General features: G+C 36.1%; 1 protein-coding gene across 1 annotated transcript in view; it reads left to right on the top strand.

The window, feature by feature from the left end:
* The window catches only part of HSPA4L (heat shock protein family A (Hsp70) member 4 like), a 50,200-nt gene extending 36,389 nt beyond the window's left edge, over window positions 1-13,811 (top strand). Inside the window, exons 14-19 of the mRNA XM_081134338.1 lie at window positions 829-966; window positions 2,958-3,083; window positions 3,612-3,719; window positions 5,721-5,840; window positions 9,333-9,494; window positions 12,487-13,811. Coding sequence (XP_080990464.1) covers window positions 829-966; window positions 2,958-3,083; window positions 3,612-3,719; window positions 5,721-5,840; window positions 9,333-9,494; window positions 12,487-12,678 — 846 coding nt within the window. The 3' untranslated portion in view covers window positions 12,679-13,811. The remainder of the gene's footprint in view (window positions 1-828; window positions 967-2,957; window positions 3,084-3,611; window positions 3,720-5,720; window positions 5,841-9,332; window positions 9,495-12,486) is intronic.
* The last annotated feature ends 13,845 nt before the right edge of the window (window positions 13,812-27,656 follow it).

The raw sequence follows: 27,656 nt of genomic DNA on the forward strand, positions 1-27,656 counted from the left end.
TTTTATAGCTGAATAATACTGCATTGTATGAATGCATACCACATTTTATTTATCTGTTCATCAGCTAATGGACATTTAGATTGTTTCCACTTTTTGACTATTTTGAGTAATGCTATTATGAACAATCATGTACAAGTTTTTGTGTGGATGTATATTTTCACTCTTCTTGGTTATGTACCTAGGACTAGAATTGCTGGGTTATATGGTATCTCTTTATTTTTTGAGGAACTGCCTGTTTGCTAAATTGGCTCTAATATTTTACAATCTTGCCAGCAATGAATAAAGGTTCCAAGTTCTCCACATCCTCATCAATTCCTGTCATTTTCCATTTTTTATATTACAGCCATCCTAGTGGATGTGAAGTAGCATCGCCTTATGGTTTTAATTTGCATTTCCAACCCAATATATTTTTTTCAAGTATGTTTTTATTGATTTTTAGAGAGAGAGGAAGGAAGGGAAAGGGAAAGAGAGAAACATCAAAGAGAGAGAAATATCATCAGTCGGCTGCCTCCTGCACTTTCCCTACTGGGGATCAAGCCTGAAACCCAGGCATGTGTCCTGACTGGGAATTGAACCTTAACCTTCAGGTTCATAGGTCAACACTCAGCCACTGAGCCATGTGGGCCGGGCCAGCCTAATATTTTTTATGTAAAAAGACTTAGCATACACAGAGTATAAAATACTATCAGCATTAAAGTAATATTTTTAAATAAAGTATAGTAGATAAGTTTTATTTCACTTTTTCGTTTCATCTGAAATTACTCTTAAACCTATTTTTAAACTAGTTTTAGAAATTTACATTATTACCCTCTTGCATTTCTTTTGCAGTCAGCCTCCTTGGACAAACAAGACCGATTAAACCAGACCATTAAAAAAGGAAAAGTCAAGAGTATTGATCTACCTATCCAGAGCAGCCTGTGCCGACAACTGGGCCAAGATGTTCTTAATAGTTACATTGAAAATGAGGTATATAAATCTGAGTTATGTTGAAATAGGTGGTAGTGTATTCTGAGATTTTTGTAGAAGTCAGTGATTATCCTCCAAAGGAATCATTAAATAGATCATTGAACTACTTTATTTTCAACAAAATATTGAGCTGTGTTACTATCATGTACCAGGGTAGTTTTTGTCTTAGTTATATGAAAAACATTATTATCTCCATTATAGAGGAAGACTAGTCCAATAGTAATGATTCGTACCCCCTTTTACTCTGTTTTTAACGGTAACACCCAGCAGACATCTTACGGGGAAGTATTCGCAGCTCCCCTCTTCTAATATGTAGTCCTAATGCGGGTCTATTAAAAATACTTTCTGACTTCCACTTAACACTTTGTAAAGTCTGTTGTCATTCTTGAAATTTTCCTTACAAGTCTAATGTTTAATTTTAGTCTCCTGAAGAGTTTTGTTTCTTTACCAATAGTTATATAAGAAGTAACTTATTTTTATTTTTAAAATTTATATTTAAGTAGTGATTCCTAGTTTCTACAGGCTTGGCTGGCATTAAAGAAGGTCAGTTTCTTTGAAGCGCCCCAGTAGTCTTCCATCTGCTACACATGATTCTAGGAAATTTCTTCAAGAGATTTTGACTTTACAGTCCATGCTCCTTTTAGTACCTACCTATATCACTATTCATTAATTATTGAAGACTGCATTTTATGAGAAGCAAGCATTCCTGCAGACCCTGAATAATTCAGAATTTGTATGTTTTGAGATGAATTTTCCCAAAGGAATGATTGTGGGGAAGTGCAATTACGGCAAATGTTGGGTATAAAATTATTTCTAAGTTTTGAAGTGTCTCACTGTTTTAAATTCACAAATGTCAGTACACTGGTCTTGTGTTTAAAATAGTGTTTTTGTTAAAGTGAAAGTTTTGTTCGTTATTACAATCCCCATATTATGTTTTTTCCTTTTTATTATAATACTAATAATTTTTGCTAACATCTTAAACACTTTGATGTCTTATTTAATCCTTAAAACAATCCTGTGACATGTAGGTACTGCTAGAGGACTACATTTTACAGATGAGGGAACAGGTATAGGTAGACTGAATCACCCAAGGGCAGAGAGTAACCTTTCATTTGAATCCAGGTAGTCTGTCTCCAAAGCTCAAGATCATAACCACTATATTATATTCCTTCCCAGGCTAACATTTTTTTCAGCACCAGTTATGTGCTAGGCACTGGACTAAATATTTTCCATAGACTATGTCAATTTTATTAACTCTATGAGCTAGATAGAAGTATGCTCTCTTTTGGTATAAGAAAACAGGCTGAGAGCTTAGGTGACTTTTCTGAGATCTCAACACTAATAAATGGGGAATGTAGAATTTGAATCTGAGTATGTACAATGACATGGTCTATGTGTTTTTTGTGTTTTTTAAAATAAATTCTAATCCACTTTCTGTCTCTATGAATTGGCCTATTGTAGATTAATGTAATCATACAATATTTGTCCTTCTGTGTGACTTACTACACTTAGCAAATGTTTTCAAGGTTTTATCCATGTTGCAACATGTATCAGAACTGTTATAGAATAATATTCTATTGTGTATATGTACATTTTATTTATCCATTCATCTGTTTATGGACAATTGAGTTGTTTCCACCTTTTGGCTGTTATGAATATTTGTATGTAACACTGACTTACAAATATCTGAGTTCCTGCTTTCAGTTCCTTTGGATATATACCTAGTAGTGAAATTGCTGGGTCATATTGTAATTCTTTGTTAGCTTTTTGAGGAACCACCAAACTGTTTTCTATCTCAGCAGTAATTTTTACATTCCCAACAGCAATGTACAAGTGTTTCAAATTCTGCACATCCTCACCAAAAATTGTCTTTTGTTTATTTTTAAGTCATCCTAGTAGGTATGAAGTGATATTTTCATTGTGGTTTTCGTTAGCATATCCCTAACTCCCTAATGTTCTTAATGGCAACTAATCTGAAACTTTTTGAATAGGGGAAAATGATAATGCAAGATAAGTTGGAGAAAGAAAGAAATGATGCTAAGAATGCTGTTGAAGAATATGTGTACGATTTTAGAGACAAGCTGGGCACTGTCTATGAAAAATTCATCACTCAAGAAGTAAGTCTAGCCCTGGCTGGGTAGCACAGTTGGTTGGAGTGTGCAGTACACCAGAAGGTTGGGGTTTGATTCCCTGTCAGGGCACATACCTAAGGTTGCAGGTTTGATCCCCAGTCAGGACGTGTACGGGAGGCAACCAGTCACTGTTTCTCTCATGTCAATGTTTCTCTCTCTCCCTTCCTCTCTCTCTCAAAATCAATAAAAACATATCCTCAGGTGAGGATTTTAAAAAAAGTAAGTCTAAATTTTATAGTTTTTTATTAGAGCTACTTATTTGCTTAAGACTGCTAATACAAATTATGTAAGTAAATGTATTAAATGTGTTATTGTCAGTCTTCTTGAGCACATTTAGGAATTGTTCTTAGTTATTTTTCCAATTTGCAGAAGTATGGTGAAGAACATGTTTATGAATAAAAGTCAGAAAAATACAAAATTTAATTCTTTATACTTGAAAACATTGTGTCCTTCACTGGACTTTTATTTTTAAGGAGAGCATTGTTAATCAGTATCTCTTAAATGTATATCTAGGACTTGAATAAACTGACTGCAGTATTAGAAGACACAGAAAATTGGCTTTATGAAGAAGGAGAGGACCAACCCAAGCAAGTTTATGTGGATAAGCTTCAAGAACTAAAGGTAAATCTTTAAAAGTCCATGTTAGTGTTAAATAGAACATTAAGTTTTCCTAAAAATTGGTTGTAAGAGCACAGTGTATTTTTTTCATAAATATGTAAGGCAGATATATATTTTCTCATAAATATGTAAGGCAGATATGTGTAACAGGAAATGTTCTTTCTCATTTAAAAAGCATTTTGAGAAGTGAGTAATGCTACATGTAATTGAAATCAAATAATGATAATCATATTTGTCTATCGTGATATTCAGATATAAATATTTAGATGACCAGAGTGTTGGTATTACTTTAACAAGCCATATATGTCTGAGATGTCATTAAGAAGTGATTTGTCAACCTGACCCCTTCTTATCAGAGGAGTCACACTTCCTCAGCTTCTCTCCCCCTTCACTGATCTGATTTTGAGGGGTAATACACTGCCTGCTCTTTTGTATTTTCATATTGTAACTGATGGGGACATCTGGTCAGTGAAGAACTTCAAAAATAGTACCCCTGCTCTTGAATGTCCTTTTGCAAAGAAATAAGGAGTTGTGATCACTGGGTTCCCTTTTTCTAGGTCAATGATACGATTTTAAGAAAAGACCACTATTGATCCTTTCCTCCTGCTTACTACCCACCTCTCACCCTCCCCTAAAAAAATAGTTTAATTAGAAATTTAGATTGGGAGGATGACAGGGAATTTTAGTCTTTCCTTCTTAGTGTAGATCATAGCAATGCTTAAATGTGTACATGAATTACCTGGGGCTCTTACTGAAATGCAGATTATCAGATTATGATTCAGCATATTGAGGTGGGCCCATGATTCTGCAGTTTTAACAAGCTTCTAAGAGATTTTGATGCAGCTGGTCCCTGAACCGTTCTTTTGAGTAGCAAGGGAATATATAGATGCTAAATGATGGCATTAATAAGGATTTCTAGAATATGGGGAAAAGCAGCCTGTTTGCTGGGGAAGGGGGGGGCAAAAGATGTTAATATCTTGCAACAATTACTCATGCCAATAAATTACTTCCAAAGGGAATAATTAGAAAGCAACTAGAAAACCTAAGCTTATAACAGCAATACTAGGCCTTATCATTTTATCTTCTTGATGGTTTTACTCCCTATCTCTCTACGAGAATGCAGGTATTTTGGGCCATAGGAACAGTCAGGCAGCTAAAGCCAATAGAAATAACTGGGAAAGCCCAGAATCGCCCCAAATGGATATTTTGCCTGAAATGTATAAGAAACCATAAAAATGAATGTTACAGAAGTTTTTATAGGTTTTACTATTGTTTGGAGATGGCTTTTAGGAATTAAAAATGCAGTACTTCTCTTCAAAAACATTTGCAATAAAAAGTATGATGTAAATAGACTAAATGCAGTATGGTATGCTGGAACAGAAAAAGATGAAGTCTGAATAAAGTCAGGGGTTCAGTTAATAATAATGCACTAGGGTTGGTTTCTTAGTTTTGACAAATGTGCCTTGCTGGTATAAGATATTAACATTAGAGAAAAGTGATGAGAGGTACTTAGCTGTCTCTTTTATTTCCTCTGTAACTTTTCTGAACATCTAAAATAAGCTGACTTTTATTTAAGTATGTAAAGAATTTGAAAGAAAATGGTTATTCTTTCTTCTAATGCATCCCCCTTCTCAAAGTTATAGAGGCTGTTTTAACATTTAGGAATTCCCCATTCCAGGGCCCAGAGGTTCATTTTTTTTTAAAGCACTACATTTATAATACAGTACACATTTTTAATGTAATGCGTAAACATAATATACATAATATTCAGTGTCTTCTGTTAAAGAGTTTTTTCTGATGCATATATGCATAACCCATGAGGACAGACAATAGCTTGGGGGAGACCTGAGATGGGGTGGCAGTTGGGTGGAGGGGGGCAAAAAGGGAGAAAATGGGAGACATCCGTAATACTGTCAACAATAAAATTAAAATAAAAAATATTTTTTAAAAAGTTTTTTCTATTAGTAACTTTTTCTTTTAAAAAAAAATTTCTTATGTTAACAGAAATATGGCCAACCTATTCAAATGAGATACATGGAACATGAAGAGAGACCAAAAGCTTTAGCTGACTTGGGAAAAAAGATCCAACTTGTCATGAAAGTGATAGAAGCATACAGAAACAAGGTATTGAATTCATAAAGGCAACCGATGATTATGACATGTGTCGTACATGGTGAGCATGGGGCAAATCTGAAAGTTCTCAGCTACAAAGCTGTAACAGTTGTTGCTACCAAATTTTAGAGATATTGTGCACCAGACTTGAAACTTTTTTATATGAGAATTATCAGTAAAAGAATACTACTGCATGTAAAATACAGTGAAGGTATGTGTAATTTTTTTAAATTCCCTAAAACCACATTATAAATGATCCAGTGACCAAATCCACTATTGATCATTATTGATACAATGAGAGGGTTTCTTTGACCTTTTTTATTGCAGGCCTTTCTGAGACTGGACTCTGCTAGTCTTTAGTTTGTCGTGTGGCCTCTTTTTCTTTTAGTTTCTCTGTCTTCCATTCTGTTAGTCATTTGCAATGCCCTGTACCCATTGTTCTTTTATATACATACCCAAATCTATATTGCTACCATTGACCTTGCCACTGATTTTAAGCTTCAGAAATTTAGTTATTTAAATGACATATCTCCACTTGGATATAATAATAAGATTTAACAAAATTAAGCTTATCCTTTTTTTCCTCTAAACCAGACGTTAGCCAGCTTTTTCTTTAAATAAATATTTTAGGCTTTGCAGGCCTTATCTCTATACAGCTATTTAACTCTGCATAGTAGTGCAAAAGCAACCATATATGATATGTAAGTGAATGAGCATGGCTGTGTTCCAAAGTAACTTTATTAAAACACAGATGGCAGGTTGGATTTGGCCTACAGGACAAGTTTGCTGACTCCTACTTTAAATATTCAGCTCTGGCCAGTGTGGCTCACTGATTAGAGTATCATCCTGGGCACTGAAGGGTCTCAGGTTCAATTCCTGGTCAGGGCACATACCCAGGTTTGATCCCATCAGGTACTGGAGGCAACTGATCAGTGTTTTTCTCTCTCTCTCCCTTCCTCTCTCTCTAGAATCAATTAAAAAAAAACATATCCTCAGGTGAGGATTAAAAAAAAATTAAATATTCACTGTAATTCCCCCAATTTTTATCATTGCCATTACATTGAACTTAAGTTGCAGTTAAAACTGTATCAGTGGGCAGGAGAGGCTAACTAGCACCAGAAAGATTTAGGCAAAGTATCATAATAATAGCTTATGTTGATCAAGCACTTAGTGAATTTGAAGCATTTTTATATGGATTATCTCTTTCGTTCTCACAAGTATATATAAGAAAACTGCAGTGTTTAAGCAGCTTGTCAAGGATTACACTGGCAGTAACTGGTGGGGTCAAGATTAAAACCTAAGCAGTTCGAAGTTACCATACAAACTCTTAACTGTGGTGCTTTTCACTACACAATGTGGAAAGAGGTTACTAATTATAAAAGAAGATTTATGAAATTTATAAAATAAGATTGCAATCCAGGTCACGTAGAAGACGACTACATGTACTGACTATGAATGTGCATGCCAGTGTCAGTGTCCTCATTGTCCATACAGGTACAAAGAGAACATAAGATGATGGAAAGGTGAGGAGCAGCAAGCAGACAAGTGAAAACACCAAGACTATGTCAAATGTGGTATTGGAGACCCTGTGCAATTACTATGGCCCAGTGTGCCCAGGCTTTCGCAGTCTTCTTGAGCATACAGGTTTAAGATTTTATCCAAAGCATGAGAGACTTCACTTATGTTATTTTGAATTTTTATCATGTGCCAGGCTCCCTTCAAGGTGCTGCAACTACAGCATCAAACAAAACATTGAACCTTACACTTTAGTGGGGAAAGGTAGATAATAAGTCATTGTAAAGTAGTCAGATGCTAATAAAGGGCTACGGAAAAAGTAAGGGACTGCCAGAGGTGGAGATTTGTCAGAAGGGCAGACTGCTAATAAGATGAGATACACATGAGGGGAGAACTGAAGGAGGTGAGAGCTCAGGATGTATGATAACTGTAAGAAGAAAGGTCTAGAAAAAGGGAATAGCGGTTACAAAACCTTGAGGGGAGAACAGCAAGGACTCCAGTGTGGCTTAAAACAGTGGTGGGGGTGGGTTAGCAGTTGCCAGATTATAGAGGGCCTAGTGGGCCATTAGAAAAGTTTGACTTTTCCTCTCAGAATAGGAATCGATTGCAGGTTTTGAGCATAAAAGTAATATGATTTAACTTATTCTTTAAAGGATATGTAAGCAGAGAGACTAGTGAAGGCATTATTAGAATAATACAGACAAGAAGTGATGGGAGGCTTGACCCTGGATAGAGGAGGGGGAAGAAGGGGTTGGATTTTTGCTGCATACATTTGAAGATGATCTGCTGATAGATTTTATATTAATATAACATGAAGAGGAGTCCAAAATGACTCAAAGGATTTTGGCCTGGAAGGATGAAGTTGGGGAAAACTGGAAAGAGTAGATAGGGAGGCTATCAGGAATTTGAAATGTTGCTCGTTACTTCAAAGTTTACAAATAGAAATTCAAGTTGGAAGTTGGATATAGAGTTGGGGTTTCAGGGAAGAGGTTCGAGGCTAGAGTTCTTTTTAAAGCATGTAGATGGAGCATGAATGGGGAGGAACTTAAACGATCCATGAAGTTGGAAGGAATTCAGGAAAAAGGGGGGACCCAGAAACTGAGTCAAAGATGATGGATGCATAATTTGTAATGATACAAGCAGAAAGATGGGTCGAGCGAGTATCTGATGGAGCATTACTATCCTCTCAGTTCTTTGGCTCTGTAGTGTTCTTTCATTCTCTTTCCCTTTATTCCATGTCCAATCTATGATTCATCAGGAGATTCTCTTTCCATATGTTGCATTGCCATTTTTTTTCTGGTTCTGTGGCTAACATTCTAAACCATGGCTTCTTATATTGTCTTCTATGTGTGGCAACTGCAGTTATCTTTTTCAGAGAGCATTTTATTATGTAATCCCCCTTATCAACAACTTACTATATTGTTTTGTTGTATATTCAGAATTTTCTCTTTAGTTTGCTCTGTGCCTGCTTCCCTTATTTCTCTTTAATCTTTAGCAAATCCAATTCCATGCAGCAGCTTTCTTGGCTAAGTACCTTTCCTTGAATATTCACCACTAGTCATTCTTTTTCAAACATGAATCCTTCAGAAAGCCTTTCAAGAACCCATACTGATTGTTTCTTTCTCCCAGTCTCTTCAATTCTATTTAACGTGTATGTGGCTTCTTCACATGGGTATATGCAAGGTATACATTCAATAAGAGTGTGAATCTTTTAAGTAGAAATTATTAATAAAATTTACTGCCTGGCCAGGTGTGGCTCAGCGGCTGAGCATCGACCTAGGATCCAGGCAATCAGGGTTCGATTCCTGGTCAGGGCACATGCCCGAGTTGTGGGCTCAATCAATGACTCTCATCATTGATGTTTCTATTTCTCTCTGTCCCTCTCCTTTCCTCTCTCTGAAATCAATAAAGATATATTTTTTAAAAATAAATAAATAAAATTTACTTACTAAAAAATCTGTTCCATTAAGTAAAGATTTTTTTTAATAGGATGAAAGATATGATCATTTGGATCCTGCTGAAATGGAAAAAGTTGAAAAATATATCAGTGAAGCCATGAGTTGGCTGAACAGTAAAATGAATGCACAGAATAAACTAAGTCTCACTCAAGATCCTGTGGTGAAAGTTTCAGAAATAGTCGCAAAATCAAAGGTAAGAAACTTTAAAATTCTCTTTTAAGGGGTTCCAGCACTAAAAGTTTTTAATGGGAGCCATAATTTTTTATTTTGGGAAAAAAAGATTCTAGGTAGGACATCTCTGTGGGACATCTCTATTCCTTGATTTGATTAGTCACATACACAAGGCTGTTTTAAAGATTTTAAGGGTAATAAATAATGAAATAAAGCAGTTTGACAACTTTTGACTGTCAAATATTTATGTCAGACTTTTCTGGATTGGATAATACTTCTAAGTCTCCATTGTAAAACTTGGCAGTATAGGTTTGTCTTTGATATAATTCAAAATGTGTTTAATTATATGGTAAAATCTTATTTCTGATATAAAGTTTCCAGTCTAAAAACATTACTCATGGAAATGTCAGTTTATCATAGAAAACATGAAAAATAGGGGACAAACTTTTTAATAAAGATCAGCATCAAAGTAGGAATATGAATAAAGACATTGGATAAGCAGCTGACAAAAGAATAAATACAAAAAAATATGGAAAATACAAAAAGTATTGTTCATCCTCATCACTAATCTACAAAATGCAAATCTCTCTTTTCACCCATCTGATTTGTGTGTTTACGTTTATAATCTTGCCATGGTTGTCAAGGGTGTGAAGAAATGGATGTTTTCCCTGCACAACTTGGTTAAATTTGTTACAGCTTTTCTAGGACATTATATCAGAATATGCACAGAAATTTAAAGTGAGTAGGCCCTTTAACCCAGAAATCACATTTGTAGGAATTCATCCTAAAATCATTGTACAGGTATATGCAGATTAAATACCTTTGTTTATAATAGCAAAAAATTGGAAACACCTAAAATACCTATCAGCAAGCAAATCAATGAATAAATTGATACATCCATATAACACATTGTAGTCACTACGTATTTTATATAGAGAGATATATCTATTTAGATATAAAGATGTGTACAACATATTGAGAAACAAAAGATTACAAAATATAAAGTTATCTCACTGTATAAATTAGTGTGTTAATAGATTGATATATTTGTATATATGTGTATGCCTGGACATTCATCTAGAAGGATCATCACCAAAGTGTTAATATCTGTAGGAGAGGGAATTTCAGGTGATTTTTTTCATCTAGTTCAGTATGTTTTTAGGTATCTGATTTTTAACGGAAAAATATATTTTTTAATCAAATAGAGCACTAAAAATATTTTCCTTTTGAGAAAGTTTTGCAAGGAAGCTATAATTTACTCCTCATCAAATGAAGTGCAAAGTGAGTTGAAAGCAGTTTGCCATTAAAACATTCCCCCAGGATGTCACTTTCTCTCTTTCTATCCCTATCCCAATCTCTGTGACACGAGTCCTGAAAAGATTTTAATGAGCTTTTTTTTCCCTATGTAAAAAAATAAAGAACAAATTAGAAATACATTGCATTTCTTCTGAATTACTAAATTGCATTTACTTTTTTTATATAATTTGGAGCCCAAAGACTAAACTCCATTTACATATTATATGTTTTCATTGATTTCAGAGAGAGGAAGGGAGAGGGAGAGAGAGAAACATCAATGATGAGAGAGAGTCATTGATTGGCTACCTCTTGCACACCCCCTACTGGGGATTGAGCCTAAAACCTGGGCATGTGCCACAACTGGGAATAGAACTGTGACTTCCTGGTTCATAGGTCGACACTCAACCACTGAGCCACGCCTGCCAGGCAGGTTGCATTTACTTTCATGGCTTATTCTCTCCAACAGAAAAGGCTACTCAGCTATTTTCTAAAAGTAAAGTTAGTATTTTTCCATGTAAATGTTGAGAAATATCAGTTCATGAAATAGGTGTTATTTGATATAATTCTCATAACAGAGCATTAGGCATAATTTAATGGAATGAATTAAAAGTTAATACCAACAGTAATTCGAAAAGACATATGCATACCTATGTATATGCAAAATACCTATTGCAGCATTTTTACAATAGCTAAAATAAAGAAGCAACTTAGGTGTCTATTGATAGGTGAATGGATAAAGATGTGGTTTATATATGCAATTGAATATTACTGAGCCATAAAAAAGAATGAAAAATTGCCATACTAGAACGTAGTATGCTAAGTGAAATAAGTCAGATGAAGACAAAATACTGTATGATTTCACTTATGTGTGCAATCTAAATAAACAAGACAAAATAGAAACAAACTCATGGATACAGAGGACAAAATTGATGGTTGCCAAAGGGAAGGATGGTGGGGGATAGGTGTAAAAGGTGAAGAAATGGGGGATAAGAGGTCCAAACTTCCAGTTATAAAATAAGGGATGTAATGTACAGCATAGAGAAAATAGTGATACCATAGTAACTTTGTATGGTGACAGATAGTTTATAGACTTACTGTGTGATCACATCATAAGGTATATAAATGTTGAATCAATCTGTTGTACACCTGAAACTAACATAATACCGTATGTCACCTATAAGAAAAAATAAATTTCAAAAAAATGTTTAAAAATTAATAAAAATTGCCCAGCCGGGTGTGGTCAGCGGTTGAGCATCGACCTAGGATCCAGGAGACTGGGGTTCAATTCCCGGTCAGGGCACATGCCCGGGTTGTGGGCTACAGCCGATCAATGACTCTCTCATCATTGGTGTTTCTACCTCTGTCTCTTCCTCTCCCTTCCTCTCTCTGAAATCAACAGAGATATATTTTTTTAAAAAAGATTAATAAAAATTATTCCTGCTGAAGAAAACTATATTTTAAATTATAAGGAACCAATTTTTAAGAAGATTAGATATAAAAATCATTGTTAAAGCAATCTTTAATAACAGTTTTCTGTCACCACTGACATGCACTAGCCCAGAAGGTAAATCCCTCATTAAGGTGCTTGAAGAAACAGTTGGCTATCTAACTGAGCTAACATATAAATTCAGGAATGTGGAATTACATGGAAATTTAGAAAGTTAATGTGGAATTAACAGTGATATTTTTAATATAATCAATATTCTTCATGTCTTTAGGAACTGGATAATTTCTGTAACCCCATCATTTATAAACCCAAACCAAAAGTAGAGGTTGCAGAAGACAACACAAAAGCTAATAGGGAACACAATGGACAGATGGATGGACAGAGTGGGACTGAAACTAAACCGGATACAACAAAAGACAGCTCACAGCATACCAAATCTTCTGGAGAGATGGAAGTGGACTAAGTCTTAATTTTACCTTCACATAATTCAAACAGTGCAAGTAACCGTTGGGGTCCATTCTTCTTTTACATCTGGTACACACAACAGATGTTCAATTGTTCTTAACCACTTTTTGTCATTTGTTTTTTGGAGTAGTTTTGAAAAGTGTTTTATATTGAGTACACATCTATTCATTTCCATTGTTGCTTATGTGAAGCTTTAGCTGAATACAGATTTACAAGTCAGTTTAAGCTTTCCTAATATATTTTATATCACATGCAAGATTGATATGTAGTTGGCAACAGTCTACCTTATTTAAAGCTTCTACTTGGATAAACTTCAGCTCCTTATTCAGGAAAGAATATGTATTGCACTATTGTCGCAGAAGCATAGATATAACTGATCATTATTTTGAAAAATACTGAAATTGATGTGGTCTAAAGTCGCTGAGGCACTGACCTTTTTCTAGTTATTGTATTGTTCTAACTTAAATATTAAAACAAGAGGCTCCTCGACAAATTAGTCCATCTCATTGGTGTGCCATGAGAACTCCAAAGCTTTGCTTCCATCACATACATGAACCAAATCACACGTTGAAAGAAAATGCACAATGTTATGTTAAGGTGACACCAGCAGTTTTCTTCTTTTATTAGTAATATGGATTGATGTTTTCTTAGAGTAATTCAATATCATTTTCATTTGAAACTTCTGATCTACTTGTCCTGAAGACCTGCTGCTGCTAAAGTAATACTAGCCTCAAGAAAAAGAAGCATTTTTGATGAAAATACCTTCATGTTAAGTGGGAAATACTGTTGAACTACTCAGACATGCATCTGTGACATTGATAGCCTTGTTTCAGTTTTAATAGTTGTTTTAGTTTTATTAATTGATACTATTAATATCTTAACACAGGGTAGGGGTAAATGGCACAATGTATTGCATTATGTACATTTATCACTTAAGTACTTAATGTTAAGATATAAACACTATTAAATAAGAGGTAATACTTGAAGCACTTAAGCCCTAAGTCTTAGGAAATAATGCTTGTAATAAACTTAACTATGTTACATATCAACAGGCAAAATATAGAATGTTACATAGTATATTATTACATGCTGTGATTAAATTATAGTTCCTGCTGTTATATTACCTGTTCAGACCTTGGCTCCAGTTTTGGTGCTTCTTATATAAATTATGTGGGACAAGGGACTGTGAAATTAAGATATTTTAAGGACTTAACCTGTGCTTCATCACCAGACTTGTTCACATTATTCAGTTCTGTCCATAAGCTTGAAACTAACTGGGAGCAGACTGAAATGATTTTAAACCTACAAGAAAAAGAAGCATAGACAGTGCATGGGCTCTTGTATTTAATCCCAATCAACTAGATTGACCTAGTTCTGAAATTTTCAAAGGTTCACTTTTTCCCAAAGCTAAATCTTTACATTGAGAATTACTATTGACTTTTCTTAAGTAGTAAAAATTGAGAGTTTAATATCTTTAGGGATAGTCATTATTTCTCACAACTAGTTCTCTAAGAGATATTTTGTTTCTACAATGTAGTCTGCACTGAAAGGGGAGTGTGGAGAAGGAGTGCATTTTCCAGGGATTTTTATTCATCCTTTTTGAGGGAGATGTCCCTTTTTTGCATTAAAAAAATTCACATATCCTCAATATGTTTTTAATGTCTTTTAGTCTTTAAACTGTCTTTGTTTTATACATTTAAAATGAAATGATTATATCCATTAATAATAAGTGAATGAAGTACAGTATTTTAAAAAGTATGTATCAGTTACTTTTCATTTGTATGTTAAATATATAGGTTCATTTCTGGAAGAACAAAATTATTAAAAGGAATTCATAACAGTACAGGTAAGGAGATTATAGCTTTTTCTTGAGTTAAGAAGAGGACCTCTACCCACTATTTTAGGAGCTTTACCTCAAAAACTTCTTGGAAATAAATGTGGGAACAACCCTTTCTTCATCTGCTTTGTCTAGTATATCCTCACATTTTCCATTCCTTCTCTTAAATCAGTTTATGTAGTTCTGTGTTTTGGTCAGATATATAACATTTCAGTTATTGCGGTTATATAACACTTAAGTTAAATACATCCAACGATAATATGTATACTTTTTACCTTTTTATTCAACGTAAATGATATTTTTAAAAGCTCTTTAACCTTATAGTGTAGTTATTTATTGACTACATTAATGAAAGAGAATGTTCTCCTTAATACATTTGGGGGTAAGTAGTATGGTTTAGTTTAATTTTAATCACTGAAATATGCAGTGCTAGACAAAAAGTTAAAGTTTTCTTCAAAATTAAAAGCCACTATTTTAGACTTTAAAAGATACAAGCAAAATAGACTTTTCCTATAATAAGAAAATAAGAACTAAGTGTGGGAGATATCTAGGCTGATTAATAAAGATCAGTATACTTTGACCTTTGAAAAAGTATAAATTATTTGGTTTGAAAAACCAACTTTTGATAGTCCATTATACTGTGATTATAAAAACAAAAACTGCTAAATAATATAACAATAATATAACAAATTTTAATTCCTTAGCAGTATACAGAATTCTTAAGTTTAAAAAAAAACTAGAAACAGCACACCAAAGAATTAGACTATTGGAATAACAGAGAATCTCAGTTTTAAAGGGTAATTAGTCTTTTATTAAGAAGAAATAAAGATTTCTTTGACTTTTTGAGCTGTCAATTTTTAGTATGTTCATGATTATATCCTTGATGGAAACTATTTAAAGAGAATTTTGAGGCTCAATTATCAATATAATAAAATGGTAGTGTTAAAGCATTTTACCCAAATAATAGCACATCTTTCACTATTTTGAATTATTCATATTTAAAGACAATAGATATTTGAATATAGTAATGAAATTAGCTTTCAGGTTGACCCAAAATAGATATAGCCATTTCTCCATTTTCATAAATTTGAATTGTTATAATAAGCCTATAAACATTCCCATTAAGATTTTGTTTTAATAGTTGATATTTGGTAGTCCACAAAAATTAAAGCCTTAGTGTTAATTTTACATGTCAGATTTACAAGTCTTTATTAACTAGAGAAATAGAGCTTCATCTTTCTCACCTTTTAGAATTTTACAGCAAAAAACTTCAGTTCTAAAGTTAGTGTTATTTTGTGTTTAAACTTTGGAAGTTTTGAGTTTTAAGTGTATTTTGTGATATTTGATTCTGGAAAACTTAGAGGCATATAACTAATTGTATTGCTCTGTCAATATTTAAAACCTGATAGCATAAATTAGCTACTGCTAACTTTTCAAATGACATAGGTAGGGAAACATGAAGTTGTATTCCAATATTTTATTATCCTCTTAATGTGTTTTCTAACTATGAGTGATTTAGCAAGCTAAATCTTCTTAAAGCAGTTGGCCAATTTCAGAATACAGACTTTCTGATCAAAAAAGAAAAACAGGTTTAAAATAACCTTTTGTTTTTTATCAAGGTCTAATTTAAAGTATCATTTTAAAGTAATTCTCAGGTAGCACATAATCTTCTCTTTTGATTAAAAAAAATAACAAAAATTTAATGCAGATCAAAGACCAAGACTTTTAACCAAAAAACCCCCTCCAAACTTTAGCTATTTTACTTTCACATCTATAATTTAAAATACACTAAAATTAATATTCTTCCATGTACTCATATGCTACCTGAGAAAGTGACTTTGGGTTTACAATATGGCCAGATGTCTAAGTTTTTTTATAACTAAATTCAAGGGTAATTGTTTCATGTATAATAAATGGCCACCTGGAATTTTTACAATAACAAACTGCTCAGAAGAAGAAAACCTAAATTTCTATGGCAGTGGTCAGTATCTACATGTGGTAATGGCTGTTTTCATCTGCCAGATCCCTAAGGATACCTCTAGCATATTGTTAGAGTTAGTATTAAAAGAAAAAGCATGTGTGTTAAAATACATTATAAAATGACTTGGAGCTTTCAAGTCAAAGAAAAATAATAATAATTGAATGGTGAACATTTGATTCAGTCTGTCAAATAGGTCAATATCCATAACAACAAAAGAAATTAATAATGATATAATGATCTTTGCTTTGGAATCTCTAATTTGATGTCATGTTCTAGGTCATAGGATAATTATTAGGGAAATGTACTGATACCCAAAAATGACCCAACCTATACAGAGATGAGTGAAAATTCAACATGTTTTAGATAGTTTAATTGCATTACAGTGTGTAAACTATAAATGGAAATGGTCTTCAGTCTCTTCTATTACTTTTATTTCTTTTCTAATCCAGTTCTAGACTCTTAAATAATCATATTTTTCACAAGTCTATTTTCCTTTTTTTATTTTGGATTATTCTTTTGATCTTTTATTCCAAGGATTTTAAAATTTAAATCATTATTTATTTTTCAATTACAGTTGACATACAATATTATATTAATTTCAGATGTATACCCCAATGATTAGACGTTTATATTAACTAAGTGATCATCCTGATAAATCTAGTTCCCATCTCACACCATTCATAGTTATTAGAATATTATTGACTACATCTCATGAATGTTCTATAAAAACCAATTTGTATTTCTTAATCCCTTTACTTTTTTCATCCAACCCCCCTACCATCTAGCAACCATTGAAATGTTCTATCTATGAGTCTGTTTCTGTTCTGCTTCTTTGATTATGCTGTTGTTTTTTAAGATTCATTTGTTGATAGATATGTATTTATTGTCATTTTATTGCTCACATTTTTAATCTCTTTTCTTTTTCTTCTTAAAGAAAACCCTTTAACATTTCATGTAATACTGGTTTGGTGGTGATGAACTACTTTAGTTTTTCCTTGTCTGGGAAGCTCTTTATATGTTCTTCAATTCTAAATGATAGCTTTGCTGGGTAGTCTTGGTTGTAGGTCATTACTTTTCATCACTTTGAATATTTCTTGCTAGTCCCTTCTGGCCTACAAATTTCATGTTGAGAACTAGCTGACAGTCTTATGGGAGCTTCTTTGTAGTAACTAACTGCTTTTGCTGCTTTTAAAATTCTTTAACCATTTGCATTTTAATTATAATGTATCTTGGTGTGGGCCTCTTTGGCTTTATTTTGTATGGGGCTCGCTGTGCTTCCTGAACTTGTATGTCTATTTCCTTCACCAGGTTAAGGAAGTCTTCTGTCACTATTTTTTCAAATAGGCTTTCAATTTCTTGCTCTCTCCTCCTTCCAGCACCCCCATGATGCGAATGTTGGTACTCTTGAAGTTGTCCCAGAGGCTCCTTACACTAGCTGCATTTTTTTTTTTTTTAGTTCTTTTTTTTTTTTTTTTTGCTGTTCTGATTGTTTTTTGCTTCCTTATTTCCAAATCACTGATTTGATTCTCGGCTTCATCTGCACTGTTGATTCCCTGTAAATTATTCATTTCAGTTAGTGTATCCTTCATTTCTGACTGGTTCTTTTTTATGGTTTCCATGTCCATGTTTATGCCATTGAAGTTCTAAGTTCAACTACGCTTCTTCTAATCTTGAAATCTCATAACCAGTGTTTTGAACTCTGCATCTAGTAGATTGCTTGTCTCCATCTTATTTAGGTCTTTTTTCTGGAATTTTATTCTGCTCTTTCATTTGTAATGTGTTTGTCTCCTCATTTTGGAAGCCTCCATGTGTTTGTTTCTATGTATTAGGTAGAGCTACTATGTCTCACAGGCTTGGTAGAGTGGCCTGACGTAGCAGATGTCCTGTAGGGTCCAGTGGCACAACCTCTCCAATCACCCAAGCTGGGCACTCCAGCTGCTCCCCGCCATTCCTCATGTGGGCTGTGTACACCCTTCTGTTTGTAGTTGAACCTTGATTGTTGGCACATTCATAGGAGGGATTTACCTCCAGGCCAATCAACTGCAAAGATTGGCTGTGACCACCAACCTCTGTGGAGGATCAGCTGTGCAGTACCTGTCCCATAGAGCCAGTACTTCAGTGGGGCTCTGGTACCTAATGAGTCCTTCCCTTTAATGTGTCACTGTGGAGGTAGTTGGGTGGTGCTACAATGTGGTCTGAAGCTGTCCACAGGGTGTGCTGGCTCTGCCACCTCCCTTGAGGTGCAAGGCCAAGGTCAGCTGTTGCCTGTGTCCTGCCCAGGGCCACCAGGCTAGAGCTACAAAGCTATCTGCAGATGGCTGCTACTTGTGCTGGACTTGGAGGTGCCCAGGAGAGGCCAAGCTGCAAACCATGACCAGCTGCTGCTAGTGTCCAGCCTGGGGCCACTTAGCAAGAGGTAGGGGGGGTGCATGCTGAGGCCAGATGCTGCTTGTTTGAGAGATTTTAGGAGTCTGAACTGTGAGCCAGGACAGGATAAGCCACCAGAAACAGCTTGGGTGGGCCTGAAAGTTTGGTGGGGCAGGGTCTCAGGGAATCACCAGGGCAGGGCAACTGTATGAGATGGCTTGATAAAGACTCAGATGTAGTACCCACTTGCTAGCTCTCTGAGGGGAGCACTCATCAAAGGAACAGTGGCCTCTGCCATCACATTTATCTGGGAGAAAGCTGCCCCTCCCCTCAGCTCTCACCCTGATGCCAGACAATTCATTTCCTCCCTGTATGTCCCTGGTGCCTTTCAAGCTGCTGTCCCAGTGCTGGAGCTCAGATGAAGTGAGTCTGAGTAAGTCCATGTGCAAGCCCTTTAAGATGAACTGTCTGGGACTCCAGCAGCCCTCAGTCTCTCTCAGCCACAATCCCTGCTGGTTTTTACAGCCAGAAGCTATGGGGACTTCTCTTTCCAGCACTGGAACCCTAGGCTTGGGGGCGTGTTGTGGGGGCTGGGACCCCTTGCTCCTTGGGAGGTACTTCTGAAGCAGAAGTATCCCAATTTTTATTTGCCACACCTGGACATAGGACCAGCCTTTTAGCATCTCCCTCCCTCCTACCAATCTTGAAGTGGATTCTTTAAATCCTAAATTGTAGGACTTTTATTCAGCTAGATTTTAGGTGGTTCTGAATGATGGTTATTCTGTAGTTTAGTTGTAATTTTAATGGGGTTGTGGGAGGATGTGAGAGGATGTGAGTACCACGTTTACCTATGCCACCGTCTTGACTGGAAGTCTCTATTTCATGGATTTTTAAAAGAAGTGTCACTGCTAGTGTATCACTTCAATAGCTTATTTGATTATATTGTCTTATTATTTTAAAACTAATTCTTACTGTTAAGATTTTTTTTATCTTAAATTCATGCTTGAAAAACCATGTTATAAATTTCCATATATAATATCTTTAAAATTTCATTGTGCTTGGTCAAGTAGATTTTTCACATTTGACCTTAGAATACTTTTAATCAGTTCTGGACCAAAAGAGGTAAACTTTATGAGTATTAAGCAACCAACATCCCTCATTTTTAATCCAAGTATCAATGTGACAGAGTAAGGGTCAGAAATTCAAAAATGCTTGTTATAGACTAGACACCTTCAATTCTTTGCTTTCTGATTACATATATGTGTTGTGCATCTTCTTTGTTTTTGAATTTTCTAAATTTCTTGCTTCTAAGAACTTGAGTTAAAATAAAATGATCTTGAAATCATATGGATCCACCCAGAATGTAGATGTTAAAAATGTAATTAGCGGTAGAAATCAAGGTAATGAAAGCTTTAAAGTGTTGTGTTTTTTCCCCCTGAAATAGCTTTTATGGCTTAGTGTCTTAGGAGACTCACATTAAAATCAATTACCTTTTATATTTGGTAGGATGAAATCACTGTTACTTAATACCACAGTTTATAGAAGCAATATTTAATGAAGTTACCAAATTGTTTAGTACTAACAATATGGCATCCCAGTCATATTTCCTTTTTTCCAACCATTATTAAAATAATTTATGTATACAGTGACTCTGACTCCAGTCATTAATGTAAAATAACCAGGCAGTTTAGTTGCTACTAGATTATAACAACTTTTTTTTTTTTTTTTTAAAGAAAACTACCACATTTGATTTCTCAATTTCCCTGTTTTGAATATAAAGAGTGACCAGTGCAATGGACAAAATCATAATCAAGTGTGATGTGTCTATAAAAATGATTAACTGAGTTTTGCATGTAACAGACTCTAGCTTTAATGAGGACATGAGGATGATTTGTGATGTTAGGTTGGTAACATTCTAGGAATATATATATACACATATATATGTATATATATGTATTTGGCATACAATTTTGGTTCACAAACATGTCCATAAAAATGCTTACATATGGCAGTATCAAAGAATATAAAACATTTTTATGTATGTAAATTGGCATCTTCATACTAGTGAGCAAACAAATGGTAACTGATAATGAATGCAATTCATTTTGGATGTCAGTGCACTTTGTCAAGAAGTTATATAATTATAATAAATATATATCTACTTACTCCTTTAACCATGAGTTTTGCACATCTGAGGTTTAATTTTCACATATTGAATTTCATTGACTTGATGGTGGTTTGTGGACAGGACATCAGAGTCATTTACAGAAATTTGCTTGGCAATGATGGTTTTTTGAGTAAATTGTCAAATTTTTCAAACCCTCAGATGTTACTGATTCTGAACACTAAAATACAGTTGACTCTTAACACTGGAGTTAGGGGCACCAACCTCCTGGAATATTTGAAAATCCACATAACTTTCGACTCCCCCAAAACTTAACCACAGTTGTCCCTCAGTATCTGTGGGGGATTGGTCCCAGGACCCCCTGCACATACAAAAATCCATAGATGTTCAAGTTCCTTATATAAAAGAACACGTACAGCTGCTCTCCGTATCTGAGGATTCCCAGTCACACATAGAAAATACTGTTTTTGATCCCCAGTTGGTTGAAATTGGATCTGAGGATGCAAAACCCAGGCACAGAGGGCCTACTGTTTATTTACTTTAAAAAAAACAAACCATGTTTGCCCTAGCCGGTTTGGCTCAGGGGTTAGGGCATTGGCTTGCAGACTGAAGGGTCCTGGATTTGATTCTGGCCAAGGGCACATATCTCAGTTGCAGGCTCGATCCCCAGCCCAGGTCAGGGCGTGGCCCAGGTGAGGGCACATGTGGGAGGCAACCAATGGATCTCTCCCCCCCTCCCCCTTTGTTCTCTCTGAAAAGCAATGGAAAAAATATCCTCAGGTAAGGATTAAAAAAGAAAGAAAAAATTCCATGTTTTTCCAGGGTCAACTAGTTAGCTCATTTTGGAAGTGCTGTCAGAGAATAATTTAGCCTTATATTGGAAGAGACCTAGGAATAAGTGAATTTGAAGACTTTAGAAATTTTCAACAGGCAAAGAGGAGTCCCTTACCCAGTGAGTCTCATAACAGATCCTCTGTTTGAGAACTGCTATTCCTGACAAAAATGTGTCAAATAGCTTAGCATGTTGGGATAAGAAAATGATTGAGGACCCCTGGTCTAGATTAGAGCATTTGGTGCTTAATGTTTTAGGGGTTGAACAATTTGTGAAAACTTGAAGGATAATGGACTGTCAATCCAGAAAAATGTTTATGCCCCCATGCACTTTCAACTTTCCAATGAAATGCAATTAAATACTTCTACAATCTAGAAGGCTGACCCTGGCTGGGTAGCTCAGTTGGTTAGAGTGTCAACCTGATAAGCCAAGATTATGGGTTCAATCCCTGGTCAGGGCACATACAATAATAATTACTGAATGTATAAATAAGTGGAACAACAAACTGATGTTTCTTTCTCTTTCACTCTCTCTCTCCCCCTCTCTCATCGATCGATAAATTAAAAAAAAAAAAATTAAGTCTAGAAGGCTGAACAATTGGCAATTCACTCCTATTCATCTTATCCTGAGTTTAACCAATAACAGGCTGCAGGTTCCATCCCTGGTCAGAACACATAGAAGCAACCAATGAATAAGTGGAACAACAAAATGATGTTTCTCTCTCTCCCTTTCTCCCTCCCTCCACTTCTTCTCTCCAAAATCAATAATTTAAACAAGAAAAAAGAAAATATGACTACTAATCAAATAATGTAAACTTATTTATAATTGCAACCACACACCCTTAAATCTCAATCCCTTTTAGATCTACTCTATTATTCTCATAGCGATCCACAAGAATGCACATAAGTGCTCAACAATCTTTAAGTAAAAGCTGAATATAAGACTTGGTAATGTGTAATTGAAGAACTATTTTAGAAGTTTATATACTTTAATACATATACTTAAAATGAAGGTTAGGGATTTAATGACTTAATCATTCCAGTAAAGAGATAGAAAAACAGCAAAATAAAGTAACTGGAAGGAAGAAGAAAAAAAGCAGAAACTAATAGCAAATGGAATAAAGGATTGAAAATAAAAACCCCTTATCTGAGACTAGTTTTCAAAAACATAGATGCTCTAGTATAGTTGATCAAGGAAAACAAATACATAAGCATTAAAGAAACTTTTAGTTTAAAATATCCATAAGAAGTACACCAAGTCTAGACAATTTCACAAACAAGTATTCTAGGAATAAGTCCTTTCTAACTTTAATGTTTCAGAAATTAGGGGGAAAAGCACTTCATAATGCCTCTTATAAAGCCAGTTTCACAGTATACTCTTTTTTAAAATCCTCTCCCAAGGATATGTTTTTATTGATTTTAGAGAGGAAGGAAGAGAGAGAGAAACATCGGTGTATGTGCCCCAACCTGGGACTAAATGCTCAACCTAGGTATGTGCCCTGACCAGGAATTGAACCTGCAACATTTTGTTGTATGGGACGATGCTCCAACCAACTGAGCCACCCAGCCAGGGCCACAGTAGGCTCTTTTTTAAAATACATAGATATATATTTATCTTTATTGATTTTAGAGAGGGGTGGGGGGAGAGAGACATAGAAACATCAATAATGAGTCACTAATTGGCTGACTCCTGCACACCCCCTACTGGGGATTGAGCCCGAAATCTGGGTATGTGCCCTGTCCGGGAACTGAACTGAGATCTGGAATCCTAGGTTGATGCTCAACCGCTGAGCCAAGCTGGCTGGGCCATAGTATAAAATAATGTTATGAGGAACATAATTAATTTTTCAAACTCACTCATGAACATAAATATAACAAATTATAAAATATAAATCTTAGCAAACTGAATTCTTGACTATATTAAAAATATACTATCAAATTAGTTTTATCTGAAGGATACAAAAGCGATTTAATGTTAGGAAATCTCATTCCCACATTAACAGATTGAGGAAAGAAAAACATCTTAACAGATGCTGGAAAACTTATTTTCTCATTTATGATTTTAAAAATCTTATACTATTTGATCCAAGCCACCATTATCTCTCACATTATTGCATCAGTATATGTACTAACTGGTCTTCCTCACATCTTTTCCCAACACAGGACTCAAATTGGTCCTTTTTATTTTTTAATTTTCACCTGGGGGGATTTTTTCTACTGCTTTTCAGAGAGAGTGGAAGAGAGAGCGAGAAACATTGATGTGAGAGAGACACATCGATTGGTTGCCTCCTGCAGGCACCCTGACGGACGCAGGGGATCAAGCCTGCAACAAAGGTACGTGCCCTTGGGTGGAATTGAATTCAAGACCCTTCAGTCTGAGGGCTGATGCTCTAATCACTAAGAAAAACCAGCAAGGGCTCAAATTGGTCCTTTTTAAGTTGCATCAGATTGTATGTCACTTTTATGATTAGAACACCCCATGGATCTCCAGAGCACTCAAAAGTAAAACCCAAAGTCCTCACCATACTCGGCAAGGTGCCCTACATGATTTGTACCATTAAATATTTTGTTGATAATCCTCACCCGAGGATATTTTTTCCACTGATTTTTCAGAGAGGAACGGGGAGGAGAGCACACATGCATCGGCGCACATAGGGGAAGCAACCAAGAGATGTGTTTCTCTCACAGTGATGTTACTCTCCCCCTCTCCTCCCTCTCTGCTCTCTTAAAAATCAATAAAACCATATCCTGGGGCAAGGATTAAAAAGAAAAGAAACTGAATGAGTTACCTTCCAAAACAAAGCACTGGGACCAGATGGGTTCACTGATGAATTCTACCAAACATTTAAGAAATTATACCAATACTCTACAATCTCTTTCAGAAAACAGAAAGCAGAGGGAAAACTTCTAACTCATTCTATTAGTTCAGCATCACCCTAATACCAAAACCAAGGACATTACAAAAAAACTACAGACCAGTATCACTCTATTAGTTCAGCATCACCCTAATACCAAAACCAAGGACATTACAAAAAAACTACAGACCAGTATCACTCATGAACATAGATGCAAAAAATCCTCAAATTAGCAAATCAAACCAAATAATATTTAAAAAGCATTATACACCACAGCCAACTTGAGATTTATCCTAGATATGCAAGTATTTTGTGTTCCTGGGCCCAATTTCCAGGGGCGGGGCGGGGCAGGGGGAGGAATCTTTACACATACAAGCAATGGTCTGATACTACTAGCTGGGTGTCCTACAATTCAACTGAATTCTGAAACTGTCTACCTGGTTGAGGGCTCAGTCCCACTTCAGATACCAGTTGCAAGCCCAGACTGTATGTAACCTGTGCTGCTGACTGATTGGCTATAAACTGGAGGTTTCAACAACCCCCTCCTTGGACTTTAGAAAGTTCAGGCTGTTACCCACATTTCTTACTGATTGACTATAAATCAGAGGTTCCCACAACTCCCTCTTTTGGCTCAGTTAATTTGCTAGAGCAGCTCACAGAACTAGATTTTACTAGATTACTGGTTTATTTTTAAAGATATAACTCAGGAACAGCCAGGTGGAAGAGATGCATAAGGCAAGATATGAGGAAAGGGCGGGCAGCTCCCATGCCCTCTCCAGGCATTCCACTCTTCCCAAATGTCGTTGGTTTTTATGGAGACTTCATTACATAGGTATAAAGTCATTAGCCATTGTCAAGTGATTCAACCTCCGTCCCCTCTCCCCTCCCAGGAGCTCTGGGGGTAGGACCAAAAGTTCCAACCCTCTAATCACATGATTAGTTCTGACAATCAACTCCCATCCTTAGGTGCTTTCTGAAAGTAAACACACCTTTAAGCTCTCATCACTTAGGAAACTCCAAGGGTTATGGGAGCTGTGAGCCAGGAGCTGTGGACAAAGACCAAATACATATGAGAAATTTGAATATATTTTGCTCATCTGAATGACTAAATACATATTTCTTATAAATCACAATATCACAGTCCATTCCCTGGTCTACAAACACAAATCCCTTACAGCAAAGCAATCACAAAAGTCAAAAGATACTGGCGCATTAGTAGAGTCTTATTCCATCTTTAATAATTATCCAATCCATCTTAAGAAAATTTCTCTCGGGATGAGGCCACTCAGTTTTGTGGTGTTTTTTAATCCTCATTGGAGGACATTTTTTCCATTGCTTTTCAGAGAGAGTGGAAGGGGGGGAGAGAGAAACATCCATGTGAGAGACACACACTGATTGGTTGCTCCCCACAGGTGCTCCGACCAGGGCTGGGCATGGAGCCTGCAAATGAGGTACATGCCCTTGGCTGGGAATCGAACCCGGGACCCTTCAGTCTGCAGGCCAGTGCTCTAGCCACTGAGCAAGACTGGCCAGGAGGCCGCTCAGTTTTGAAGGCTTCCATTTGATCTTGTGTTCCCAAAGCAGCAGGGGGCTCGGCAATATGTGGCTTTCAGACGTAGTATAATGGAGCTAAGAGACAGTATCACCTCTTGCTCTGTGCCTCTTTACACTGTTAACACTGGATTCTCCTCATATAACCCATGTGTTCATTCCCTTTCCTTCAGCTACTATCTCCCTTCTCTCCAAACTTTTCCACCTTTGGAAGGAATGTTAGGTTTGCCCACTGTGGTCTAGACCGCAAGCAGCAATACTAGTCTAGCAAGTTCTCCCCCTTGGTCCATTCCTCTTCACACAGGGTAAGGTTGCCCAGATGCAGAACTAATGGGCTATGGGATCGACCATCTGCATACCTGATATTAATGGAATAAAGAATAAATACTCCCTCTGCCCCCAAAACCCACAATGACAGTGAATTACAGGTACTTCTGAAAAGTTAATAGCAAAGCAAATCTAACTGGAAGACGACTCTGGAACCAACTGCTCAAGCACTATAACATGCAACCTTTCAGGAATGATTTCAGAAGTGAAGGGAAAACTTTGACTTTTCCCTGAACAGATTTTTTTTTTGTTTGTTTTTTACAGCTTGTAGGCAATGTTAAGTAAAAAATGTCTGGAAACATCTGCCCCGGCTGGTGTGGCTCCGTTGGTTGGAGCATTGTCCCCTACACCGAAAGGGGGTGGGTTCCATTCCCGGTCAGGGTACATTCCCAGGTTGCTGGTTTGAGCCCCAGGCCTGTATGCTGCTTCTCTCTCCCTTCCTCTCTCTCTCTAAAATCAATTTTTAAAAAAAGAATGAAAGAAACAGTATATCTAAATTTGTGGAGTAGTTCTCCGTTTGTTCTATGTCCTGAGCATCACGCTTTTCTCATATGCAAAAAGTGGATCAGCCCTCCCCCAGGGCGGTCTCTCTTCATCAACACTTAACCATTACATGCGTGACAGCATCACATTGTTATACAAACGACATTATTAAGAGGAATTTACCAAAATAAAGGAGTTCATTTTCTTAAATCACAGAACACATTCACTACAGTTATGGAAAGTATGAAGTAAATACAGGGCGTTGAAGCCAGGTAATGTTCCCCGCCCCCGCCAAGTGCTGACAAGTTTAAACGTTCGAAAATTTTAAACCGTTTTAAACCCCTTACAGAATTGGAAGTAGTTTTTCAGACCCTCGGGTGAGTGAGGGACACGGGGAAACGCCTCCCCTGTCAGGCTAGCTCTTCCCCGCGTCGCGCACGGCCGTCCGAGAGCAGGCGACCCCACGCTTTCCGCGCCAGCAGCCGGCGGCCAAGCACTTCCGGCCTGAGGCCAGGAAACGGGGTCTCAGGAGAGCCCACCACGCATGCGCGGCCGGCGGCAGCCTCTTCGGAGCCGCCGCCTCGTTCGTGACGTCACCGCTAGCCTTGCTAGGACGTCA

The sequence above is a fragment of the Miniopterus schreibersii genome, assembly GCF_964146895.1.
Source record: "Miniopterus schreibersii genome assembly, chromosome: 4".
NCBI lineage: Eukaryota > Metazoa > Chordata > Mammalia > Chiroptera > Miniopteridae > Miniopterus > Miniopterus schreibersii.